The sequence below is a fragment of the Schistocerca piceifrons genome, chromosome 2, assembly GCF_021461385.2.
Source record: "Schistocerca piceifrons isolate TAMUIC-IGC-003096 chromosome 2, iqSchPice1.1, whole genome shotgun sequence".
NCBI classification, from domain to species: Eukaryota; Metazoa; Arthropoda; class Insecta; order Orthoptera; family Acrididae; genus Schistocerca; species Schistocerca piceifrons.
This window is the reverse complement of record NC_060139.1, coordinates 887935389-887958837: the sequence shown is the minus strand read 5'-3', so window position 1 is coordinate 887958837 and position 23449 is coordinate 887935389. Positions and strand designations below refer to the sequence as shown.

The 23449-nt window shown below is 41.6% G+C and overlaps 1 protein-coding gene across 2 annotated transcripts in view; it reads left to right on the top strand.

Moving 5' to 3' along the window:
- Positions 1 to 23449, top strand: part of LOC124777529 (lactosylceramide 4-alpha-galactosyltransferase-like) — a 455476-nt gene that overhangs the window by 384346 nt on the left and 47681 nt on the right. For both annotated transcript variants that reach the window (XM_047252975.1, XM_047252976.1), the window contains one exon: positions 14775 to 15094. In XM_047252975.1, coding sequence (XP_047108931.1) covers positions 14775 to 15094 — 320 coding nt within the window. The remainder of the gene's footprint in view (positions 1 to 14774; positions 15095 to 23449) is intronic.

Sequence of the window (23449 nt, the reverse complement as noted above, 5' to 3'; positions counted from 1 at the left end):
CGTTATTGCGCACCAAAGCAAAAACAACAAAAGAAGATGATCTCTTTTGGTCTCAGAGGTTGAAACTTTAGGTTCGTATGTATGTATATTTATCAGTAGCGCACTGATTTGTTAATTTTAATTGCATGAAGCATATTTACTTAACAATCGTATCAATTGAGGACATGAAGTCTGTAAATGAGTCCGCAATCATCTTATTTTTGGCACTTTTATTTTCACAAGCCCGTCTTGATCACACAGATTTCTTTACACTTTATTACCGGGTTCGGCTTACCGCCATCTTCAGATCTGTTGTAAATATAAAAATTGTGTAAGCGACCAGGTTCAATTAGTTAAGACTAAATCTATACAGTATTAATGATGCATGGAATATAAAAATATGAAATATTTATAGCCTTGTATAGCAGCCATATATACCGTTAAAATATTCTGATAAAAAATCATCGTCAAGTTAAACATGTGAGTACATGGTACGTGCTGATAATACTCAGGTTGCGTCAGGCATTTATACAAGAATCTACTGCCAACAGAGGGCACTTTAGGTAGAGTACATAGTAAACCAGTGTCGCAAATATGAAGATTAAAATGCAGTATGCACTGTCTTTAGTTAAAATTTTTCTTTGGCTAAATGAGCGTCTGACATTAAAAATATATGCTGATATACTATATGTGAAATTGGACTTATACTTGAAATCCATAAAAAGCACAAATATTATACAATACAGCCCTTAGCCTGGTTAGGTAACATACAACCTTTTATGAATGCCAGAATAAAAAGTATAAAATAAAAAAAAATCACGAAATCTTCTATCCTAAGAGATCAGTTAATCATAATACAATTAATAAAGTAGTGCCCCTTAATTAAAAGTAAAAAAAATCTATCATCGATATTATATTAGAGTGCGGTATCGATGGCGAATATATCGTGTCTTCTCTGCTTGCTTTCCTGTGGCTGAGCTAGCGGAGAACATGTATATCAGATTAATGCTTCTTCATATGAACTAGGAATGCAAACATACCAGATGTTGGACTTAGGAATTTGTCCATAGAATGGGACATAATTCTGTATCGTGTAGCGCTTTTTTCAGTTTGTCTAATAGATTTTGAAACTAACGTCTTTACCTTCTTGACTGTCTACGTTCTATAAATCAGCCATGTTCTTGCACATATCTGAATAACATTGGCTATCATTACAATCTTGCTACTCAGTAGTCAGTTGTTCAGTTGGTTTCGTGTATTCTGACAAGCCTTGTGGTAATCATGACAGTGAATCTGCTACAAGTTATCTCTTCCAGACGTATAAATGACCTCAAAATTCTATTCCCGAAGAAATAAAGACCAGTACACGAAGTATGAATGTAGCATTTTGCATGACATGAGAAAGCTCAACGCCTGATAGTTACAACAGACTTAAATGTTCTTTTTTGCAAATGTAATTGTTCGATTTTCTAAACGCCCAAATCATCGCTAAAGTTTCTAACTCAGTAGCAGAGTATGATCCTTTGCATTCAGATAAGGGACCTCTAGCAAAACATGACTCGAATATCTGATTTTCCTTTTCCCTCATGGATCTAAAATAAACATGATCCTAATTCAAAAAATGACACACCAGTAACTAAAGAGAAATCCGTAGTCATATCAGTATGATGCAGAATGTCAAAATTTACTAGAGCCTCTCTTATTGCCTTAAAATCATTCTCACATTCACTGGTCCAGACCCATGTTGTATTTTTCTTCAAAAGACTTAGCGAGTTTGTACTGCTTAAAAGCTGTTTGGGTGCAGAACTAGCATAAACCAAAGAACTCTAAATTGTTGCTTAGTAAGAGGTTATAGAAAATTTTTGGAGGCACTAATCTTATCTGGGTTAGGTGTTATTACAGTAGAGATAATTATGGACCAAGAAACTTAATCTTCTCCCTGACAAATTTAGACATTTGCAAATTAGCTGTCACTCCTGCCTCAGTGTATTTTCTAACAATTCTACATGTTCTTCACAGGTATGAGTGGCCATTAGTATATCATCAACATGGAGTGTAATTCGGCCAGAGCGTTCAGATCCTAAGCCAGTATCTAAGACATTTATAAATACTCCTGAACTCATGTTTAAGCCAAATAGCAGTACACAGAACTGCTAGCTTCTTCCATTGTAAATAAAGGCAGTGTATTTCCTAGACTCCTTGGTGAGACTTACCTGCCAGTAAGAACTTTGTAAATCAGTGCTAGAGAGGAATTTAATTGCAATAAATTTGTGTAATTTTTCATCCACATTCCCCAGACAAGTTTGCACATGGAGCAGTGTTGTCAGGTTTCGCCACAACTAACAGTGGACTGCAAAATGGTGACATAGAAGATTCTATTATAATCCGTTCAAGCATCTGTTTTATTTCGCTGTTAATTGCTGCTGTCTTAGATCACTGGATGGAATAAATATTGTAACATAAATCTCATGGGACTGGATTTCCATACGATGCTGATAAGCGTTTATAATACCATATTCTTTACTGAATATGCGCACATACTTTAAAAATAAATTTTTAACCCAGTTCATTGCGATGAATCAGAAGTGGTCCACTCGGCTACTTCGACCACTATCTGGTTATCAATATCTTCAACCCTATTACTTTGTATACAGTGTGTTACAAAAGGGTACGGCCAAACTTTCAGGAAACATTCCTCACACACAAATAAAGAAAAGATGTTATGTGGTCATGTGTCCGGAAACGCTTAATTTCCATGTTAGAGCTCATTTTAGTTTCGTCGTCCACCTACGGTCAATGGAGCACGTTATCATGATTTCATACGGGATACTCTACCTGTGCTGCTAGAACATTTGCCTTTACAAGCACGACACAACATGTGGTTCATGCACGATGGAGCTCCTGCACATTTCAGTCGAAGTGTTCGTACGCTTCTCAACAACAGATTCGGTGACCGATCGATTGGTAGAGGCGGACCAATTCCATGGCCTCCATGCTCTCCTGACCTCAACCCTCTTGACTTTCATTTATGAGGGCATTTGAAAGCTCTTGTCTACGCAACCCCGGTACCAAATGTAGAGACTCTTCGTGCTCGTATTGTGGACGGCTGTGATACAATACGCCATTCTCCAGGGCTGCATCAGCGCATCAGGGATTCCATGCGACGGAGGGTGGATGCATCCATCCTCGCTAACGGAGGACATTTTGAGCATTTCCTGTAACAAAGTGTTTGAAGTCACGCTGGGAAGTTCTGTTGCTGTGTGTTTCCATTCCATGATTAATGTGATTTGAAGAGAAGTAATAAAATAAGCTCTAACATGGAAAGTAAGCGTTTCCGGACGCGTGTCCACATAACATATTTTCTTTCTTTGTGTGTGAGGAATGTTTCCTGAAAGTTTGGCCGTGCCTTTTTGTAACACCCTGTATACGTGTTACAGATGGGTGCTGTCTTGGTTTCAATTAACTTTACTTTTAACCCTTGGCAGTACCTCCTACCATTGCATGTATACTAACTTGTACAATCTCTTTAGTGTTATTACTGCATTTAAACTGATCTGTGGGTAATTCCACCATGATATCTGTATCATCGTTGTAACATAGTATATTTATTGGACGCCCTGCATTGCCCACATCCAGCCCATGGTGAGCTCTACATTTCAACACCATATTGGAGACGTGTGGCTCATCTGACAATGCAGTCATATTTACTGTTGGGTGTCGGGTTTGCCAGTCATCTTTAATGGTACAAGTCTGTACTGGTGCCTTGTGCATTTCATTACTTTTATTACGATTATGCGTTTGCAGTTTGTCATGACCTAACCTTATGTCATCCATGTTGGACCTTTTTTTCTTTTAAGGAAACCGCCACTCTATTGACGATAAATGTTCAAATAAAACAATTTGTCTGTGTCAGTCAGTTTTTATTTTCTCTCATGACGCGTTTTGAGAGTTTCTACTCCTATCTTCAGGTGGAAAACAGCGATATCTTGTTACATGGGCACCAGCTGGCTGCATCCAGCTGGTATACATGTAACAAGATACTGCTGTTATCCACCCGAAGATGGGAGAGTACAAACTCTCGAAATGCTTCGTGGGAGAAAATAAAAAGTGATTGACACAGACAAATTGTTGTATTTGGACTTTTATTCTAATGACCTCCCATGGGAGATTCCCAGCTGTAGTGGTTATTTCAGTTACTACGGTGGCCTGGTGAGTGATCATTTCCATACTATCCTGGGGAATAGTGGCTGTCATCTCGCTTTCTTTTATTAAACTCACGTAGTCCACAATCTATATGCTCCGGATTTTGCGTGGGAGGTAAACCCGATTGCATTACATAATGTATTGGACACTGTTGTAGTATCACTGTACCTACGAGTGCTATCCAAAATTTTCGGAACTGGTGCTGCCATCTGTTGAAAACCTTACCTTTGGACTAATGGTCACCATCACCTTCGAAGTAGTTCCCATCCGCATGTACACACCGGTCCCAGCGCTTCTGCCACTGGTCAAACGTTTTCTGGAAGTCCTGTTCTTTGAGGGTGTTTATCACCACCAGCGATGCTTCTTGGATCCTCTCTAGTGTCGAACCGACGGCCTTTCAACTTGAGTTTCAGTTTTGGGAATAGCGTGAAGTCGCAAGGTGCCAAATCTGGCGAGTACAGTGGCTGGGGTACAACCGACATGTTGTTTTTTGCCGAAAAGGCCCTGATGAGCAAGGACGTGGTGAGCAAGGACGTGAGACAGGGCGCATTGTCGTGATGCAGCAGCCAGTTCCCTTGACGCCAGAGTTTGGGCCATCATCGCCACACGTTATCATGGAGCCTTCGCAAAACTTCACAGTAGTACGCGGAATTCACTGTTCGATTGGGTGGGACGAATTCTTTGGGCACAATTCCCTTGGTATCAAAGAAAATGGTGATCACACTCTTCACTTTGCTCTTCATCTGTCTCGCTTTTTTGGGTCTTGGAGAGCCCAGGCTCATCCACTAGGACATTTGTTGCTTTGTCTCTGGGTCATAACCGTAAATCCAGCACTTGTCACCGGTGATAATACGTAACAAGAAGGTTGGATCATCAGATGCAGTCTGACGAAGGTCCATGCACACTTAAACACGCTGTGCCTTCTGATCAGCAATGAAGATCCTTGGCACAAATTTTGCAGCGACACGATGCATGACCAATTCATCAGTCAACATTCGTTGACATGTTCCATAACCAATACCCACTTCGTCCGCAAGGTCTTGAATGGTTCTACGTCGATCCTCACGAACCAATTGTTGAAGTTTGGCAACAATGTCTGGCATTGTGCGACTAACGGGTCTTCCAGTGTGAGCATCATCTTCGAAGTCTGTAAGGCCTGCCCTGAACCGACCATGACACTCACACACACGCATATGGCTCATGCTCTGTCCCTCAAACACTCGTTGAATCATTGGAAGGCTCTCCGTAGCACTTTTACCGACATTCGCACAGAATTTGATACACATGCGCTGTTCTGTTCGCGGATCCATCGTAAAATCGCCACACACCAAACACAGAGTATTACGGAAATCACTGTGGACACCTAACATGTCCTCCCAGCTGAGTGCCACGCCGCACACTGACTCATCAGATATGCAGCTCTCGCCACCTAGTGGTGCAAATATCTACTACTCCTACTTTCTAGATAGTAGCACCAGTCCCGAAAATTTTGGATTCCACCTCGTATGTCGGAGAAGATTGTGCCACATCACTACTGTTGCGGTTGTTCACTCTTGGATCCTCTTGTATAAGACAAGAGAATCCAAGACTGACATTAAGTGATGAAGGTCGGTTTCTGGTACTTGTACTAATTTATCCAGGAGATCCATCGGCGGTTTGGCCTTTAAAATTCTGAGAGTGACCTAGTTGAATAAAGGTTTGACCCAAACATTTTTCAAAATATTTTCGGAAGCTATCCTGTCTGGTGTTAAAGGACTCTGGATTAAATCCTCCTTTATAAGTCGTTTCTGCACAAACTGAGACCAATTCTCTGGCAAAAATGCCTATTCAAATTGAGCATAATCTTACCAATTCTTCAGTCTCAGTGGCCCAAAGGGCAATTTCCTCTTGGATGAAGTCAGTGAAGTACTGAATTCTTTGTTTATCAGTCTATGAGCTGTGTAGTACATTTTTAAAAGTCCTGATGAACATGTAGGGATGTGTACATTTTTTCTCGTGAATGAATACTTGAAACTGCCTATACTTAAGTAGACTTTCGTCCATTAGGACAGATGACAAACGTGGCACTGCCCCCATACCATACAACACATGGTCACATACCCTTGCCCACAAGACATAGGACTAATGTCTTCATTTGATCTAATAACAGTGGATGTCAAATCATTTACACATCACTTACAATTTATCAGAGTCAACATTCTGTGGTAGTAGTGAAACCGAAGCAAAACCTGGTGTTCTGGGTCGTGGCAAAACTGAAATTCAAACTTCACGTTATCAGCAAGGATTGGAAGATAAAGCCTACATAAAGTGTGATGGTCGTGTGCACGATAATTCACAGAAACGTAAATCACCAAAAAAATTGGTGCGTTTGCATACTTGGTAGAATGAATGCTGTTTACAGAAACAAACTAATTTAATCGTGCAAAACTTTGAGAGACACTGTCAGGGAAGTGGGAAAGCAAACAAATAACATGACAGCCGTCCCTCAGAGGATCATATCGTAGATTCAAGTACATAAAAATACAAGAGGTTGGACTGCTGGTCAAATGCAATTACATTTTTCCTGGGTATTCTATATCTCCTCTATTTACTGCGAAAGCCCACGACTACTTTTTTCTTCATTCTGTGGAGAAACGAGCATACGAATTGCACCAGTATTATTGATGAAACTTCCTGGCAGAATAATACTGTTTTTGGCAAGGAAGTTTCATTTCAGCACACACGCTGCTGCAGAGTGAAAATTCTTTATGGAGTATTATTGATGTACATTTGTGTCCTTTCACATGTCTGTATCAAATCTTTATTTGTTTCGTGTGACCCAAAATTGAAAATGAAATATAATTTTCATTAGAAAACTTTGTGTTTGTTATATATTTGATATGAATGTGTTAATCATTCTGATTTTATGTACGATGCTTCTGACACGATTAAATAAATAAATAAATTAGAAAATTATGATTTAGTACTTGTCTATTGTAATTTACACTTGACAAAAAATATAGACTTTAAATACAAGCAGCCGGCCGGTGTGGCCGTGCGGTTAAAGGCGCTTCAGTCTGGAACCGCGTGACCGCTACGGTCGCAGGTTCGAATCCTGCCTCGGGCATGGATGTGTGTGATGTCCTTAGGTTAGTTAGGTTTAATTAGTTCTAAGTTCTAGGCGACTGATGACCTTAGAAGTTAAGTCGCATAGTGCTCTGAGCCATTTGAACCATTTTAAATACAAGCATAAAAAGTTGCGTGGAAAACATGATCCAAGTTGACTTTCTTTCAGCATGTAACTTCGATGCTATTCATTCGATTACAGTTACCTACACCCATTTTGTGAATTCTTTTTACTTACTCTGTCGTTAATAAACAGATTTCTGGTCACAGACTTTCAAATTCTACGAATATAATAAAGGACATCGGACAAGGTCAGTCCACAAGGTCTCCTTGTCAGATAAAAGCTCATATATATGCTCACAGGCGTAAAATCTCTACAAGCTGCTGTCTGGCCAGAGTGCAATCACATACAGAGTGCGTAACAAATCTGACAATAACTCAAATACTGTGCGAATCGTATAAACCTGAACTACTTTAATGAGTCATAAGATTTGAACCAATAATGGAACACATTTGCGATTTTGGGAAATGTTAATACACAACTGGAAGAGTACATACGTACATATAAAGTCCTCACTACAAATGTCGGAAGTCGCCTCCACCAGCATCGATGCTCGGCTCTACTCGTTTCCCCATATTCCCAAACGTTCTGTACGTGTAGCCCCGCTAGTGTTGCTAATTTCAAGTTTAGTGGCCTCACGGACTTCAGCAATTGTCCACGGTCAGAGATGTGCAAAATAGTTTAGTAAAAGTATTCAAATTATTTTTTTTTCTTTTTCAGTTGTAAATGCAAAGTGGTTTTAAATAAAAGTATTTAAATACAAAACGCAAAGTACGTATTTTCAAAATATCTTTATGCAAATAAAATATCTCTAGTTAGTGAACATCGTACATAAGGATCTGTAAGACTGAACTGAATTCATTATTTAAGGAAGTCACATCGTCCTGAAGAATAATTTTTATGCGTCAGCCCTGTTCCTGAGTTGTGGAGACACATTATGGTTGGCGGCCCACGCAAGAAGTAACAGATATACAAGTCCTTATCCATTTCGATTATCATTACTGTGTGCCGGCCGAAGTGGCCGTGCGGTTAAAGGCGCTGCAGTCTGGAACCGCAAGACCGCTGCGGTCGCAGGTTCGAATCCTGCCTCAGGCATTGATGTTTGTGATGTCCTTAGGTTAGTTAGGTTTAACTAGTTCTAAGTTCTAGGGGACTAATGACCTCAGCGGTTGAGTCCCATAGTGCTCAGAGCCATTTGAACCATTTTATCATTACTGTGGAAGACTGTATGGTCACCTCTTCATAAGAAAGAAACGAGGACTTAGCTGTGATCTGAAAACTCACATCTACGTCTGGCACATGAAATGTTGGTTGGGTACAGTACTTCATTGTGGGTGTGCGTCTGATACCAAGAACAGACACGTCTAGAGAAGTGTGTGTGTCAGTGCAGGATGAACATATTTCTGATGCATCTAACTTTGACTCCTCTTCATCCATATGATACTGCACACTTGCCAATACCTGTTTCAAACCACAGTAGACCTTTGATTATTGAAAAGGATAGTGAAGTTTATCAAAACACGGAGGGACCTTTTGAGTCTGTAGAAAAACCAGGTGAACACGCTAAAGGAAAAACTAACTTCATGATGATAGTATATTGAGGTAGCAAGTTGAGGCGGCCGACTGCTGTGGTCGAGCGGTTCTAGGCGTTTCAGTCCGGAACCTCGCTGCTGCTACGGTCGCATGTTCGAATCCTGCCTCTGGCATGGATGTGTGTGATGCCGTTAGGTTAGTTAGGTTTAAGTAGTTCTAAGTCTAGGGGACTGATAACCTCAGATGTTAGGTCCCATAGTGCTTAGAGCCATTTGAACCAAGTTGAGGCGAACAATTTGATACGGGACACTTGCTGTCTATCAAGTCGGGAAAATACCTCAAATTGGCCTACAGAAACTACGTAAGCTACAGCGCATGCGCATCGAGTGAGTTTTCCATCATTTCTCGCGCTCTCTTCGCACAAACCAGTAGTTACAGAGAAAAAAATGAATAGGACCTCTTTTGTAGGAAATTTAATATAGTTTAATTTTGGAATGCGACACGATTTCGCTGGAGGATGCGGTTCTCGAGTTACTCAAGAAAAACATACAAAAGTGATATTAAATGTTTTCTATCTTGGAACACATTCGGAATAGGGCATACGAATGGGTCAAATGGCTCTAAGCACTATGGGACTTAACATCTGAGGTCATCAGTCCCCTAGACTTAGAACTACTTAAACCTAACTAACCTAAGGACATTACACACATCCATGCCCGAGGCAGGATTCGAACCTGCGACCGTAGCAGCAGCGCGGTTCCGGACTGAAGCGCCTAGAACTGCTCGTCCACAGTGGCCGGCATAGGGCATACGTCCACATGAAGTTTTTGTTCAGAATCACTAATACTATCACCCCTCAAAGCATGTACCTTTCCTCCTGACTCACACTGTATATGACATTGGACATTTAATGCTCTACAGCTTCGTCTTTGACCATTTTTATGAGAAACGGTCGTGGGAGACACTAGAAGCAAATGTCTGACTGAAAGAGCGACGTAAAAAATTTTTTTTTCGAAATTCATCGATTTTCAATAACATATTTCTAGAAAACCTTTGGGAGTTAGTCTGATATCTATTGAAACAATTTTATGGGAAATTTAAAAAGCTTTCATTTTTATCCGGAACTTTATTTTCTACAGTGCACCGTTTACGAGATATAACTGAAAAATAAAAAAAATTGGACCTTTCTACCCCCCACCTCCCTCTTCACGCCTAACTGTTCCTAATAAAGTGCTGAAGTCAAAATTTTTCGCACATCCCATGCACTCTACTCCCCTCATTTGGGCATTCATTGACTGGACTATGCCCAGCATAACGCTGCGCTTGCCCGGCTCGTATTATTTCGTTCGCAGCCTTGTCAGCCGCGGTTTGTGAAATCCGTGAGTGTGTAGTTCGGGCCGCGTGACAATAACGAACACATTAGCGACTCTTCGCAGTCTTTAGATGGCAGAAACATGCAGTACACACTTCGAAAGCGAGTTTTTATGGTGACATCGTGCTGAAAAACAGACACACTGAGCATTCCGGAGAGAATACAGTGTGCGCGATGTTCCAAGAAAGGTAACAGTTTTATCAATTGGAAGAAAGCTGGAGACAACGGGTGTACTAAACAGTAACAGTGGTAAACATAAACCATCACTGAGTGCATTGGTTATTGATAATGTTCGAAGACGCTTGGAGAGCTCTCCAAGGAAATTGTTGCGTCGAATGAGCCACTGGTCAAGCAATTCAAGTGGCACATGTCAGATGGCTGCGAAGAAAACCGCACTGCGACCATACAGAATGCACATGGTCCAAGTACTGCAAGAAACAGATCATAAGAGAAGACTGTGTTACTGTTGATGGTTTCAGGGGTTTCTTGTTCACCGTTCAGACATTCTCTCCATAACTTTGTTTACAGATGTGGCATGGATCCATCTGCCATGTTACATCAGCACACAAAACACGAAACACCACTGCATGATGAAATACATCTTTCTTGGCTCTGAGCACTATGGGACTTAACATCGATGGTCATCCGTCCCCTAGAACTTAGAACTACTTAAACCTAACTAACCTAAGGACAGCACACAACACCCAGTCATCACGAGCCAGAGAAAATCCCTGACCCCGCCGCATCTTTCTTGAGTATAATAAATCGGGAAAGAGTGACAACCACATCTATCGTGAACAACCTACCTGATATCACACAGTGGAAACGACCACATAAGGTTTCACGATTCTTTTTGAAACATTTCGTTTCTCAGTAATGTTCTCATCATTACTATCCATATCATCACTTTTTCTCAGTGCCAGTTACACAAAAGTCATCACTAAAATCGCATGCGCTAGGCTTTTCACCTGTGTTTTTAAGCTTAACAACCATAATTATAGGTCCACCAGAGCCATATTTAACATGTTGATTACTCATTTCTTTGCCATCTTTATTTACTCCACGAGGGGAAACTATTAGGATAAAGATCCAGTTAGTGATTGTGTCTCTTCGGGCTTTGCTTTTCTTACGTTTCTTTTCTGGAAGACAGGTGGGTGAATTCATTTCACTAAAAAAAGACTCGCAAGATCGTTTCGATGACAGATCATGGACTATACATCCATTAACAGTAATTTTTATCTCTCCATGTAGCCTGTAGGCTCGTAGTAGAGAGTAGTTAGGAACCATCGTGATCATAAATGCATGGTCATTTTCAAATGAATGTTGTGTGTAGCGTTTATATAGTGGCTGACTATAAAGCTAATTTTCCTTAAGTGGATAAAAAGATTATTTTTAACTTGCAATTTGATAAAGTATTATCTGTTTACCAAACATCAAAAAATGGTTCAAATGGCTCTGAGCACTATGGGACTTAACATCTGAGGTCATCAGTCCCCTAGAACTTAGAACTACTTAAACCTATCTAGCCTAAGGGCATCACACACATCCATGCCCGAGGCAGGATTCGATACTGCGACCGTAGTAGTCGCGCGGTTCCGGACTGAAGCGCCTAGAACCGCTTGGCCACCACGGCCGGCACTAAACATCGTGATTCTAGAATTTCTAACACATTTCTAGGTATGAAGACCCCGCCCCCCACGACCAGACATCTTCTGCCCTGTACCAGTGGCGAATACATATGGCCAGTGCTGTTTTTCTGGGGGAAGGCTGGGGATTCGTCCCCCTAAACTTTTTCGTTGACAAAGTAATTTTTTTACGATGTTGAGAACTTGGAAGAGTGCCAAAGGTTTATTTCACGGACGTAAATTTTTTATCTCATTTTTTGTGTTGGTAATTGCAATACGGACGATACCAGTACAGTTTTTGGTGGGAAAAGTGATGTCATTGACTGGAGGGTTCATTGGACTCACCTGTTTCATTGAGGTGTATTAAAGGTCAGTTGAAGTGTATGATACCATTTTCTTTTATTGTTCCGGAGATGATAGGAATCGCATGCTTCATTTGAAGTAAACTGAAGTGTTCGATACCACATTCTCTTGTATGTTTGGGTGTTTCTCGGTATCGCCTGCTTCATTTGAGCTGGAGTAAACTGTAGAGTCCGACCGATACCTTTTTTTTAGTTCGACATGTTGATGTCGTCATGGCTAAAAGCAGACGGGTGGTATCCCATGCTTCAGTAATAAGTAATTTTCGCTGCATTATATCCAATGTCAGAGTACTATCAAACTTTTTTTCAGAAGAAAAGCACAGCATATGGCGCGCGGGGCGCCCACATTCCCACCCGCACCGCCTCCGCCAGTCAGTCCGCACGCTATTCGTTCATTTCTTTCGTCAGTCGACTCGACTGAATCGAGTTATCGAGTAGTTGTACTTTCCTATGTAGCACCCACGTCAGCGTATTTTATACGTTTCTGTCTGGAACATAGATAGCTAACACATACCTACGAGAAAAATCGCGGCCATTCTAGTGATCTCGATGCGTTATTCTGTCTGGCACTTGGTTGAGAAAAGTCGCGAATAGTCTGCTGTTTTCTGGTACAGAGAATCTTCGACAAGTAGCGCTATAAATTCGGGCTATTCGCCAAATAGGATGCTAGTTTACATTCAGAAGCAGAAATACACTCCTGGAAATGGAAAAAAGAACACATTGACACAGGTGTGTCAGACCCACCATACTTGCTCCGGACACTGCGAGAGGGCTGTACAAGCAATGATCACACGCACGGCACAGCGGACACACCAGGAACCGCGGTGTTGGCCGTCGAATGGCGCTAGCTGCGCAGCATTTGTGCACCGCCGCCGTCAGTGTCAGCCAGTTTGCGGTGGCATACGGAGCTCCATCGCAGTCTTTAACACTGGTAGCATGCCGCGACAACGTGGACGTGAACCGTATGTGCAGTTGACGGACTTTGAGCGAGGGCGTATAGTGGGCATGCGGGAGGCCGGGTGGACGTACCGGCGAATTGCTCAACACGTGGGGCGTGAGGTCTTCACAGTACATCGATGTTGTCGCCAGTGGTCGGCGGAAGGTGCACGTGCCCGTCGACCTGGGACCGGACCGCAGTGACGCACGGATGCACGCCAAGACCGTAGGATCCTACGCAGTGCCGTAGGGGACCGCACCGCCACTTCCCAGGGACACTGTTGCTCCTGGGGTATCGGCGAGGACCATTCGCAACCGTCTCCATGAAGCTGGGCTACGGTCCCGCACACCATTAGGCCGTCTTCCGCTCACGCCCCAACATCGTGCAGCCCGCCTCCAGTGGTGTCGCGACAGGCGTGAATGGAGGGACGAATGGAGACGTGTCGTCTTCAGCGATGAGAGTCGCTTCTGCCCTGGTGCCAATGATGGTCGTATGCGTGTTTGGCGCCATGCAGGTGAGCGCCACAATCAGGACTGCATACGACCGAGGCACACAGGGCCAACACCCGGCTTCATGGTGTGGGGAGCGATCTCCTACACTGGCCGTACACCACTGGTGATCGTCGAGGGGACACTGAATAGTGCACGGTACATCCAAACCGTCATCGAACCCATCGTTCTACCATTCCTAGACCGGCAAGGGAACTTGCTGTTCCAACAGGACAATGCACGTCCGCATGTATCCCGTGCCACCCAACGTGCTCTAGAAGGTGTAAGTCAACTACCCTGGCCAGCAAGATCTCCGGATCTGTCCCCCATTGAGCATGTTTGGGACTGGATGAAGCGTCGTCTCACGCGGTCTGCACGTCCAGCAGGAACGCTGGTCCAACTGAGGCGCCAGGTGGAAATGGCATGGCAAGCCGTTCCACAGGACTACATCCAGCATCTCTACGATCGTCTCCATGGGAGAATAGCAGCCTGCATTGCTGCGAAACGTGGATATACACTGTACTAGTGCCGACATTGTGCATGCTCTGTTGCCTGTGTCTATGTGCCTGTGGTTCTATCAGTGTGATCATGTGATGTATCTGACTCCAGGAATGTGTCAATAAAGTTTCCCCTTCCTGGGGCAATGAATTCACGGTGTTCTTATTTCAATTTCCAGGAGTGTATTAAGACTGAGGAATGAATAAGTAATAAGTCCTAGTTGTAGCAAGTGCAGGTGTGAAGATTAGTCAAGCGTGAGAGTGATCAGTTGATTATGAAGTATTAATAATAGTAGTTCATAACAATTTCTCAGTAAAAATATTGTTACGGGACTCGAAAAAATATTTTTACTAATAATGTAACAATTGTTTCCTATACCTAGCCCCCCCCCCCCCCCTTGAGGATTTTCTGTACCTGCCAGTGCCCTGTACCCTCCCCCTTTTTTAGTCTCTGCTGCTCGATTCTAACAAAGCCTGTTTTCAAATTTACACTCTGTCATTTTAAAACCCTTAATCTGCAGAGCAAGGAAGAAACAAGAAGACAGTAGAAGCAGCTCTCAACGACATAGTTAAGTGTTTGCTCTAGACACACATTTTGCTTACGTTTTACAGAATGTGTCGTGGTCTGGGCTGAGACCGAGACAAGCATGTGCTGTGGAGTCTGCAGCACGGCACCATCCTGGGTGGCATATCTATGTGCTGCACACGTGTGTTACACCCCTCCCTGTCCGTTGGGTGCCAGCGGGTGCCACAGCAGTGTATGTGCCTCTGGCAGAGTTCCTGAGTGACACGCCACTATACACGCCACTCATAGAGCAAGGCGCTCTTGCTGCCAGTAACTGGCCAATAGAACATGCCTCTGACGTGATGCGACTGGTGGCGCTATGGAAATATGGCGGTGTCTACCTGGACCTCGACTTTGTCGTACTCAGGTAAATTACTCTTATCTCGTATGAAAAAATCAGTGCAGATTGTAACAAATATTAATTTATTAATTGAAGGAAATGGTTTTAGTAAAAAGTGACCTCTTCAGACCAGTAACTCTGAAATTAACTAAATTGGCTAAGTATGGCGCAGCTGTTCATCTTACAAACTAACATACAAGCAATATAGAAAAAAAAAAAGGTTGTGTATATACTCAGGTACTGGTCTGAAAGTGGTCATTTTTGACCAAAGCCAGTGATAAAATAAGATTTGTTGCAATCTGGACTGAATGTTGTTTTGACTGTTAAACACAATCACTGCCACTCCAGTATGATTTAAAAAATGATTACTCTGAAATTTTTACTCCAAAATCCCTTTAGTCTACGCAAAATCACAGAATGGCCAGGAAGCAATCTTTCTGCAAAGGGTATTCAATAAGTATTGCAACACATTTTCTTTGCTCCACCATTTTGGTTGAAAAAATGCGGAATTTGTTGTGGGACATTGTGGAATATTCCCACATCAGCCCCTACCATTTCATTAAGGTTGCAGCATTTTATGTACCCTTCAAAATGGCGTCTGCAATGGAGGCGTGTTCCAAGCAGAGAGCTACCGGTAGTTTATTTTGGTGGAAAACCATAGTATCGCAGATATTCGGAGATGCTTGCAGAATGTGTATGGAGACCTGGCAGTGAACAAAAGCATGGTGAGTCATTGGCTGAGGTGTCTCTCATCATCTGTCTGGTCTCCTGTGTACCGGCCAGCTGCATGTGGCTGTGACTCCTGAAACATTGGAACATACAGACACTCTCATTCAGTGTGTTCATCACCAAAAAATTCAATGAACTTCTCCATCTCCATGACATTGCTGGGCCTCACACAAGTCTGTGCTCCAAGAGGAGCTCACAAAATTTCACTGGATTCTTCTTCCTCATCCAACCTACAGCCCATATATCGCACCTTCCAACTTCCATTTGTTTGGCCCAGTGAAGTACGCACTCCAAGGGTAGCAGTACGTGGATGATGGGGGATTATAGATTTAGCAAGATGTTGACTCTGATGTCGACCAGAGATTACTTTGAAAAACAGGGTTTTGTAGCCAAAATAGTGTGGAGTAATGTGTTATTTCAGAACCCTGAATACAACCATCCTGCTTTCAGAAAAAAAAGTGTTGCATTACTTATTGAATGGCCCTAGTATGTGATACCAACTTCTTTTTATGTAAGTCCATGATATAAACTATTTGAAATAACAAACTGTGCACATTATCACACATGAGCTGTTGGTTCAGTTTCTCTACTGGACTCTAGTGAAGCTTTTTTCATGGTAGTGCTGCTCAATTATGTCCTTCTAATTGTAGGTTTGTTTGCTGCTCATTGTCTGTTGAAAGATTGCATTGCTTCTCATCACTAGATACTTTATCATTACATCAGATGACTTGTACTGCAAAGTGTGGTAGCTCTTGGAGATATGCCCAAGGAACCTACTGTTGAAGAAATGTCTATGGTGCCTCCAACATCTTATATGTCAAAATGATAGTGATAATAGGTTAAAACCTTTTATGAGTTATAGGTTTAAACTGATATGATTTCCAGTCACATTAATGTGACCACCGCCTATGTTCAATGTCAATGTGCAGTAAACACTCACAGATGACAGACAGCAGCACCAGCAGTGGGGGGTACATAAAGCATTTCGAGGAGTCTCGGAAAACAGTGCAGTCATTAATGTGCAAATGGAGTGAATTATCTGACATCCAGGAGGGCATGATCATTGAAGGCCAGAATTAGCATGCTAATGCCCTAACTGGACACCCACTGAGTGATGACGGGTAGCCTTTTCAGATTAATCATGTTTTATGCTTCATCGGGCAGATGGCTGTTGACGTCTGTGGCATGACACATCTGAAAGCAGAGCTTCAAGGCTGGAGGAAGGAGTTCTTATAGCCTGAGGAATGTTTTTGTGGTATCGTATCTCATGATTCAGGAAGTAATAATGTATCAACACAAATATGCATCTATCCTTGAGGACCATGTCCACCACTATGTGCAGTTTGTTTTTCTTTGGTATGATGACATCTACCAGCAGGACCATGCAACATTTCACACAGGTTGCAGTGTTTGTGCATCTTTCGAAGAGCACCAGGATGAGTTTGCCTTAATCTCCTGGCCACTAAACTTCTGCATTTAAACATAATTAAGAATCTTTGAGATCACCTCAATCAGGCTGTTTGTACCATGGATCCACAACTGGGAAACCTAGTGCATTGGAGTCAGCATGGCTTCACATCCCTGTCAGTACCTTCCAGAACTTCACTGACTCTCTTCCTGCATGTGTCACAGAGGTACACGCTGCAAAAGTTGGTATTCAGGCTTTTGGCTGGTGGTCACAGTAATGTGACTAAAAGTGTAAGTCAAACAATTTGCTCATAAGTAAGGAGCTAAAAAAGTAAGTTAATAAAAAGCATAAAAAAGCATGCAGAGAAAAAAATGTTCGGAACTTCTAGAAAATGAAAATAGTTGTTTGACTAAAGCCTAGCAAAAACTTTTTCATAAAAGCTTGTAAGAGGGGAAAAATCTATATATTTGGTCAGAAGATTACCTAGGTGATTGTGTGTGTTTGTCAGAACTGCAGAAGACAACCCACCCCCTTTTAGTATTGTACAAAACCATTATACGTTTTCTGCCCATGCATTATTTACAAATTTTGTAACAATACAGCTCTTCTGAAAATAAAAATAGCATTCCAGAGAATATTACACTAATAAACTATACTAATGAAAAATATTGCATACAACAAATTAAATGTATCACTGTATTAAGTTATTACAGATTCTATATTGTTCCTAAAAGAAATTGAGGCAAAAAATCTATATCTTATTGTTTGTAGACACTACCGTACGTTAGTTTTAGTAAGATCTGTAGCCGGCCGTGGTGGTCTAGCAGTTCTAGGCGCGCAGTCCGGAACCACGCGACTGCTACGCTCGCAAGTTCGAATCCTGCCTCGGGCATGGATGTGTGTGATGTCCTTAGGTTAGTTAGGTTTAAGTAGTTCTAAGTTCTAGGGGACTGATGACCACAGATGTTAAGTCCCATAGTGCTCAGAGGCATTTGAACCATTTTAAGATCTGTAATGAAGATCAAATTTTATTTGCTCCTCACAAGTTATTAATAGTTTATAAGTTATTAGTTAGCAGTAAAAGGAAAAGGTTTATAATTAAGATAAACTTATGTCAATAAAAGTAGCCTTGATCACATATAAGTTACTTATTCCATTCAGTGACTGGTTTTGACCTCTTGTGGGATCAACATCAGACCATTTTACTCTGTGAAGAAGAGTAATACACTTTCATAGAGATCAAAGGACTTGAATAAATACAGTCATAAGAATGAAATAATATAATAGTATGGTTAATATATCCTTGGTCACAGCAGGAGACAGTGGCGTGGAGAAGCTTGCTCTGGAGGTGCGTGGACACTGCTGAATAAGGCTCAGTCGCTTGAAGTTTAGTAGCGAAAGCTCCACTGATCACCTCCAGCATAATGTCTGTAATATGTAATATTACGCAAAAGATGGTGGACAGAGTCTTCTTTATGAAATTGTCACATATTAGTGATGTTATGCTGGAGGCGGTGGGTGGAGGTTTCGCTATTAAACTATGAGTAACTGAGCCTTATTCAGCCTTGTTCTTCACACCTCTCAAGAGCGTTATGGGCACTGTATCCTACTGTCACTAAAAGCATATCAACCATATTTTTATATTATTTTATTCTTATCATTGTATTCATGTCCTTTGACCTCTAAGAAAGTGTATTACTCTTCTTCACACAGTAAAATGGATGGATGATGATCCTATAAAAGATCAAACCCTGTCACAGAATGAAATAGTAATTAATGTGTGATCAAGAGTGCTTTTACTGAAATAATTTTACTAAAGTTTTATGGACTGCGGTTTTTCCATGGATATTATTCCAAAAAACTCTGTAATTAAGTGTTGAGAAATACTTCTTTCCAGGAATTGTGTTTTTATTATAATTTTAGTTTGCATTTTCTTGCTTTGAGCAAAGCAAACTCATTAATTATGTCATAAAAGTGAAAATTAGCAACTTTGTCACATTCTATCAACAAAATAGCTAAATTTGATAGTCTGCTTTCCCACCCATATTTGATTTTACATAATTTATCATTTTTAATTTGCTGGAACTGCATTTACAAGGTGACTGGCACAGTCAGAAATAACCTCACAGCTATTTGAATATTTGGATCAACATATCTTAACCTTTAACAGCATATTTGATTCAGCACCCACTCACCAACCTGTGAGACCCTACTACACCATAACAAAATAGCAGTATGAATATTGTTGAACATGGCTGGGCCACATAGCTGGTGGCAATGTGAACCAAATGCACTGCTGCCACGTAAACCATGTTAGTGATAGAGGTCTGTTTGCTAGTAATTTCTTTAAGGTGCTTCTTGGGTGTAATGACATTGTAGAAATGATAGTGCCAGCTGTGTGTGTTTACTGTCATGGGGCGAATGCGAGGCTTCTTGGAACAGGAGACCTCATGTACTTCTCCTAGTTAGTTCTTTAACCATGTTTCTTTCTTGAATTTTTTTTGTCAGTTCTTCCACCCCCTTCCATGCCTGCACCCTTGACAGGGGCCTAAATCATCGCTCCCTGTGTACAACCTTGTGTCTTAAAATATGGGGCACATCTTGATACAAATTACTGAGTGAGATGGAGCATCGGTGTATGCATGAAGTATGTATTTTAGTATACCAGTAAATATTACTACCTATTACATTGAAAGCCCTGTATCAAGTAGATATTTACATATTCCTGAGTAAATTGTAGTGTGGAATACATGTAAAACATGCATAACCTTGACTAGTACTTGCATTTTGTTCTTTATTATTGGGGCATACAATTCCTTGCATTGCACTTTGGGTTCGAGCTGTGGCACAGCATTGCAGAAACTGGAAGAAGCTAGCTGCACAAGATGATGGCAAGCTGATTACAGCAACAGAGTGGTTTTCGTATATTGAGCCACCATGAACTTGCCTACACAACAGTCTTACAAGATGAGCCAAGTGGTTTCCTCATTGGGAGGCCATGGAAATGTTGTTAGTGAAGTGACTAGAGGCAGCACATCAGCACAACAAATGAACCACTTCCTCTAACAAATTGCTGTGACATTGTAGCAGAGCTGTTCACAGCTTGGCAGACTAGCTATGAGGAGGGGGCTACGCTAGGCACTGTCCACCACAGGACGGCAAACAGCCACTATGATCACTGCCAGTTGCTAGTTGCCATCTATTATTATCAAGTCTGCCTTTTGGGACTTTGTGGTGCTTCACTGATGAGCCACCCCAGTCTTGCCCAGCAGCAGCTCAGCTCCTGCCCAAGGAGCATCAGGTTGTGACTGGGGCAGTACAGTCACCCTTCTGTCAACACCGAAGTGGGTACTGTGGCAGCTCGTGCCATCACTCACATAGGCAGGACTTCCCACTGGTAGGCTGACATTTTCTGAAAGTTTTCCAGTTGTCTCCTGCACTGCTAATAGTGCCTGCATAGTGTGACATGTGTAACTGGGTCATGTGCTGCTAGCCGGCCACAGATGTTAGCATTCTGGGATGCATAAGTGAGAGCCTGCCGGCTGGATGCTACCTGACACTGTGCCACACATGCCTATCCCGCCACGTGCTGTGAGAGCTATGGCTGCCACCTCACAGCATCTGAGTGTAGCTTCAAGAATTGTGATAATGGCTGCCTTATTGGTACTGTTTGAATGAGCTGCCAGCACTCACATCCTCACAATCACCTATTGCCACACCCCAATCCTGCACCAGCGTTGCTTTCAGTTTGTGTCAGAAGCAGCATCTACAGTGCCTACAATTGCCATCCATGGATAAAGATGCGTAATTGTGGGGGTGTGGCTCATTGTCCAGGAATATATAAGGTAATATCTACGTGTAGTTAAGAATGTGTAGCTATTCAAGAGGTGAAGCTAAGGGCTGTCAAGAAGTATTCATTGTTTTTAGTGTGTGAAGTAGTAACTACTGGCAGCCACTCAAACAGAGTAATTAAGTTACAGTAAGATGTCTTTTGGTATTGCTTCAGTTAAGTGTCCTTCTGATTTTGGTTTTGCTGTTTTGTTGTGGGATGATGATGTAAGTGGTAAGGTTATGATAGTTAATGAAGAGGGTGCTAGCATTGTAAAAATTCCAGAGTTTATGCAGCATGCAGAGTACTAACTTGGACGTTAAAAGGAGTAATGTTGAAATGCCGGCCGGGGTGACCAAGCAGTTCTAGGCGCTACAGTCCGGAACCGCACGACCGCTAAGGTCACAGGTTTGAATCCTGCCTTGGGCATGGGTGTTTGTGATGTCCTTAGGTTAGTTAGGTATAAGTAGTTCTAAGTTCTAGGGGACTGATAACCTCAGAAGTTAAGTCCCATAGTGCTCAGAGCCATCTGAACCATTTGAATGTTGAAATATCCACTATGATGTCATGTGGAATTGGAGTCTGAAGCAGCTGTACTCCCATATGGAGAGAATGTATCGTGCATGGGAGTGAATAAGAGTGTGGATAACAACATGGATGATTCAAGAGACGGATATCTCATTGGGTGAAAATGGGAGTTGTCTAGCCGTTATGAAGTCAGGGCCAGAGGGGAGTATGTGTGCCATTGATTTTTGCATCATGCAGAGTGCCACTGCAGATGATGAGGTTACTGGAGATACAATGAGGAATGCACAAGACTGTTGACATGGATGCTGATGGTTGTGCCACAGATGTTCTGAAAAAAATGGTAAATATTCACCTCTTTTCTCAGAAGCATGGCGGGCATAGGGAAAGGAAGGGGGAACATGTTTGTAAAGTTACTGATCAGACCAACAAGGCAAAATCTTTTGAGAAGTGTATACCTGAGGTTCATAATGTTACAGTAGCATGAGCACTAGGTCACAGTTTTGCAGAGCAAGCTGCTTATGCATGCCATGAGGTGTTTACAATGCAAGCACAGTCTGAAGTGCACGATGAGTGTGTTGTAGATGAAGGGTGCAGGGCAATCCTGGCAGTAAACTTTGTGCCAAAACATAATGCCAGAACTGACCTTCAGTGACACATGCTGAAACGTACACACACAAAACTCTACCTAAGGGAAACTGTCATCAGTGGATTGAGGGACAAATTGATTACTCTGCAAACAAGACCATGGAGGCTTAATTTGTATCATATCATGCCACTGGGCACCAGGAAGGCTCTTTTCGGAGGAGAATTTCAAGAAAAATCCAGTCTGTGTTAACACTGCAATAGGAGCGAAAAGAGGATTACCTATCAACGTACTGCAAGTGGTAGTATCATAAGTGATTCGTGTATGAGGATAGGTGTGGGAATATGTTTCCTAGGGAAGTATAGGAGGATCTGTTATTGCATTCAAAAAGATCTCAATGATGTTCTCAAACAATGAGTTAAAAAACCACTAGATAGACAAAACAGATGCTGAACACAAGAGTTTCAGGGAGTCAGACTCTTAAAACATAACCAGCTTAAATGGCTACATTTCAGTTACTTAACTTAATTATGGAAGATATGACTGAGGTTGGTAATTCAAGTTTAATGCAGTTCCTTCACTTAAAATATCATCTGGGTTCGGTTTTACATAATGTCAGACAATTTGTGATGAGTTCACCAAAAAATAATGTAGTCAAAACACACAAAATACTTTTAAAATATGTTTTCTGTATCACAAAACAGATAAAACTGAAATGGGGTTAGTGCCCAAAAACTGACCTAAGAGTGGTGCTGTACTAACTCAATACTAACTCCTGCAACAAAGATGCAATAGTAACACAATTTGGCTACTGGTTTGGGTGCTTATGTAAGTTCCAACAATTACAAAGTCACATTACATGTTGTTAAAATTGAACATAACTGAATTTACAATTAACATTTACATGCTTCCATAGAACCAGTTATGGATTTTAGCTTTAAAGATGATTACAATGTCCCTGACACATTTAGTATGTCGAAGTATGACACATTTTCATATTAAAATTTCATTAAATGTGCATCAGTAACAATATCTTAATTATGTCTGTTAATTACTTTACAGTTGCAGTACAACTTTTGTTCCTAAGATGAATTCTGTGTCTTTACAGTGCACTCTGTTGTAATCACTATTACTCTTCTGTGTATAAACTCCACAAAGAATAAGTTGGGCTTATGTATACATTATATTTGACATATCTTTGATTTGTAGTGCAATATCTCCATAAACGTATCAGTATTAGTTTAATTTCATCTGAAGTCAACTAGTTTTCATTAGAACACTAGGCAAGCAATGTTACAGTTTAAA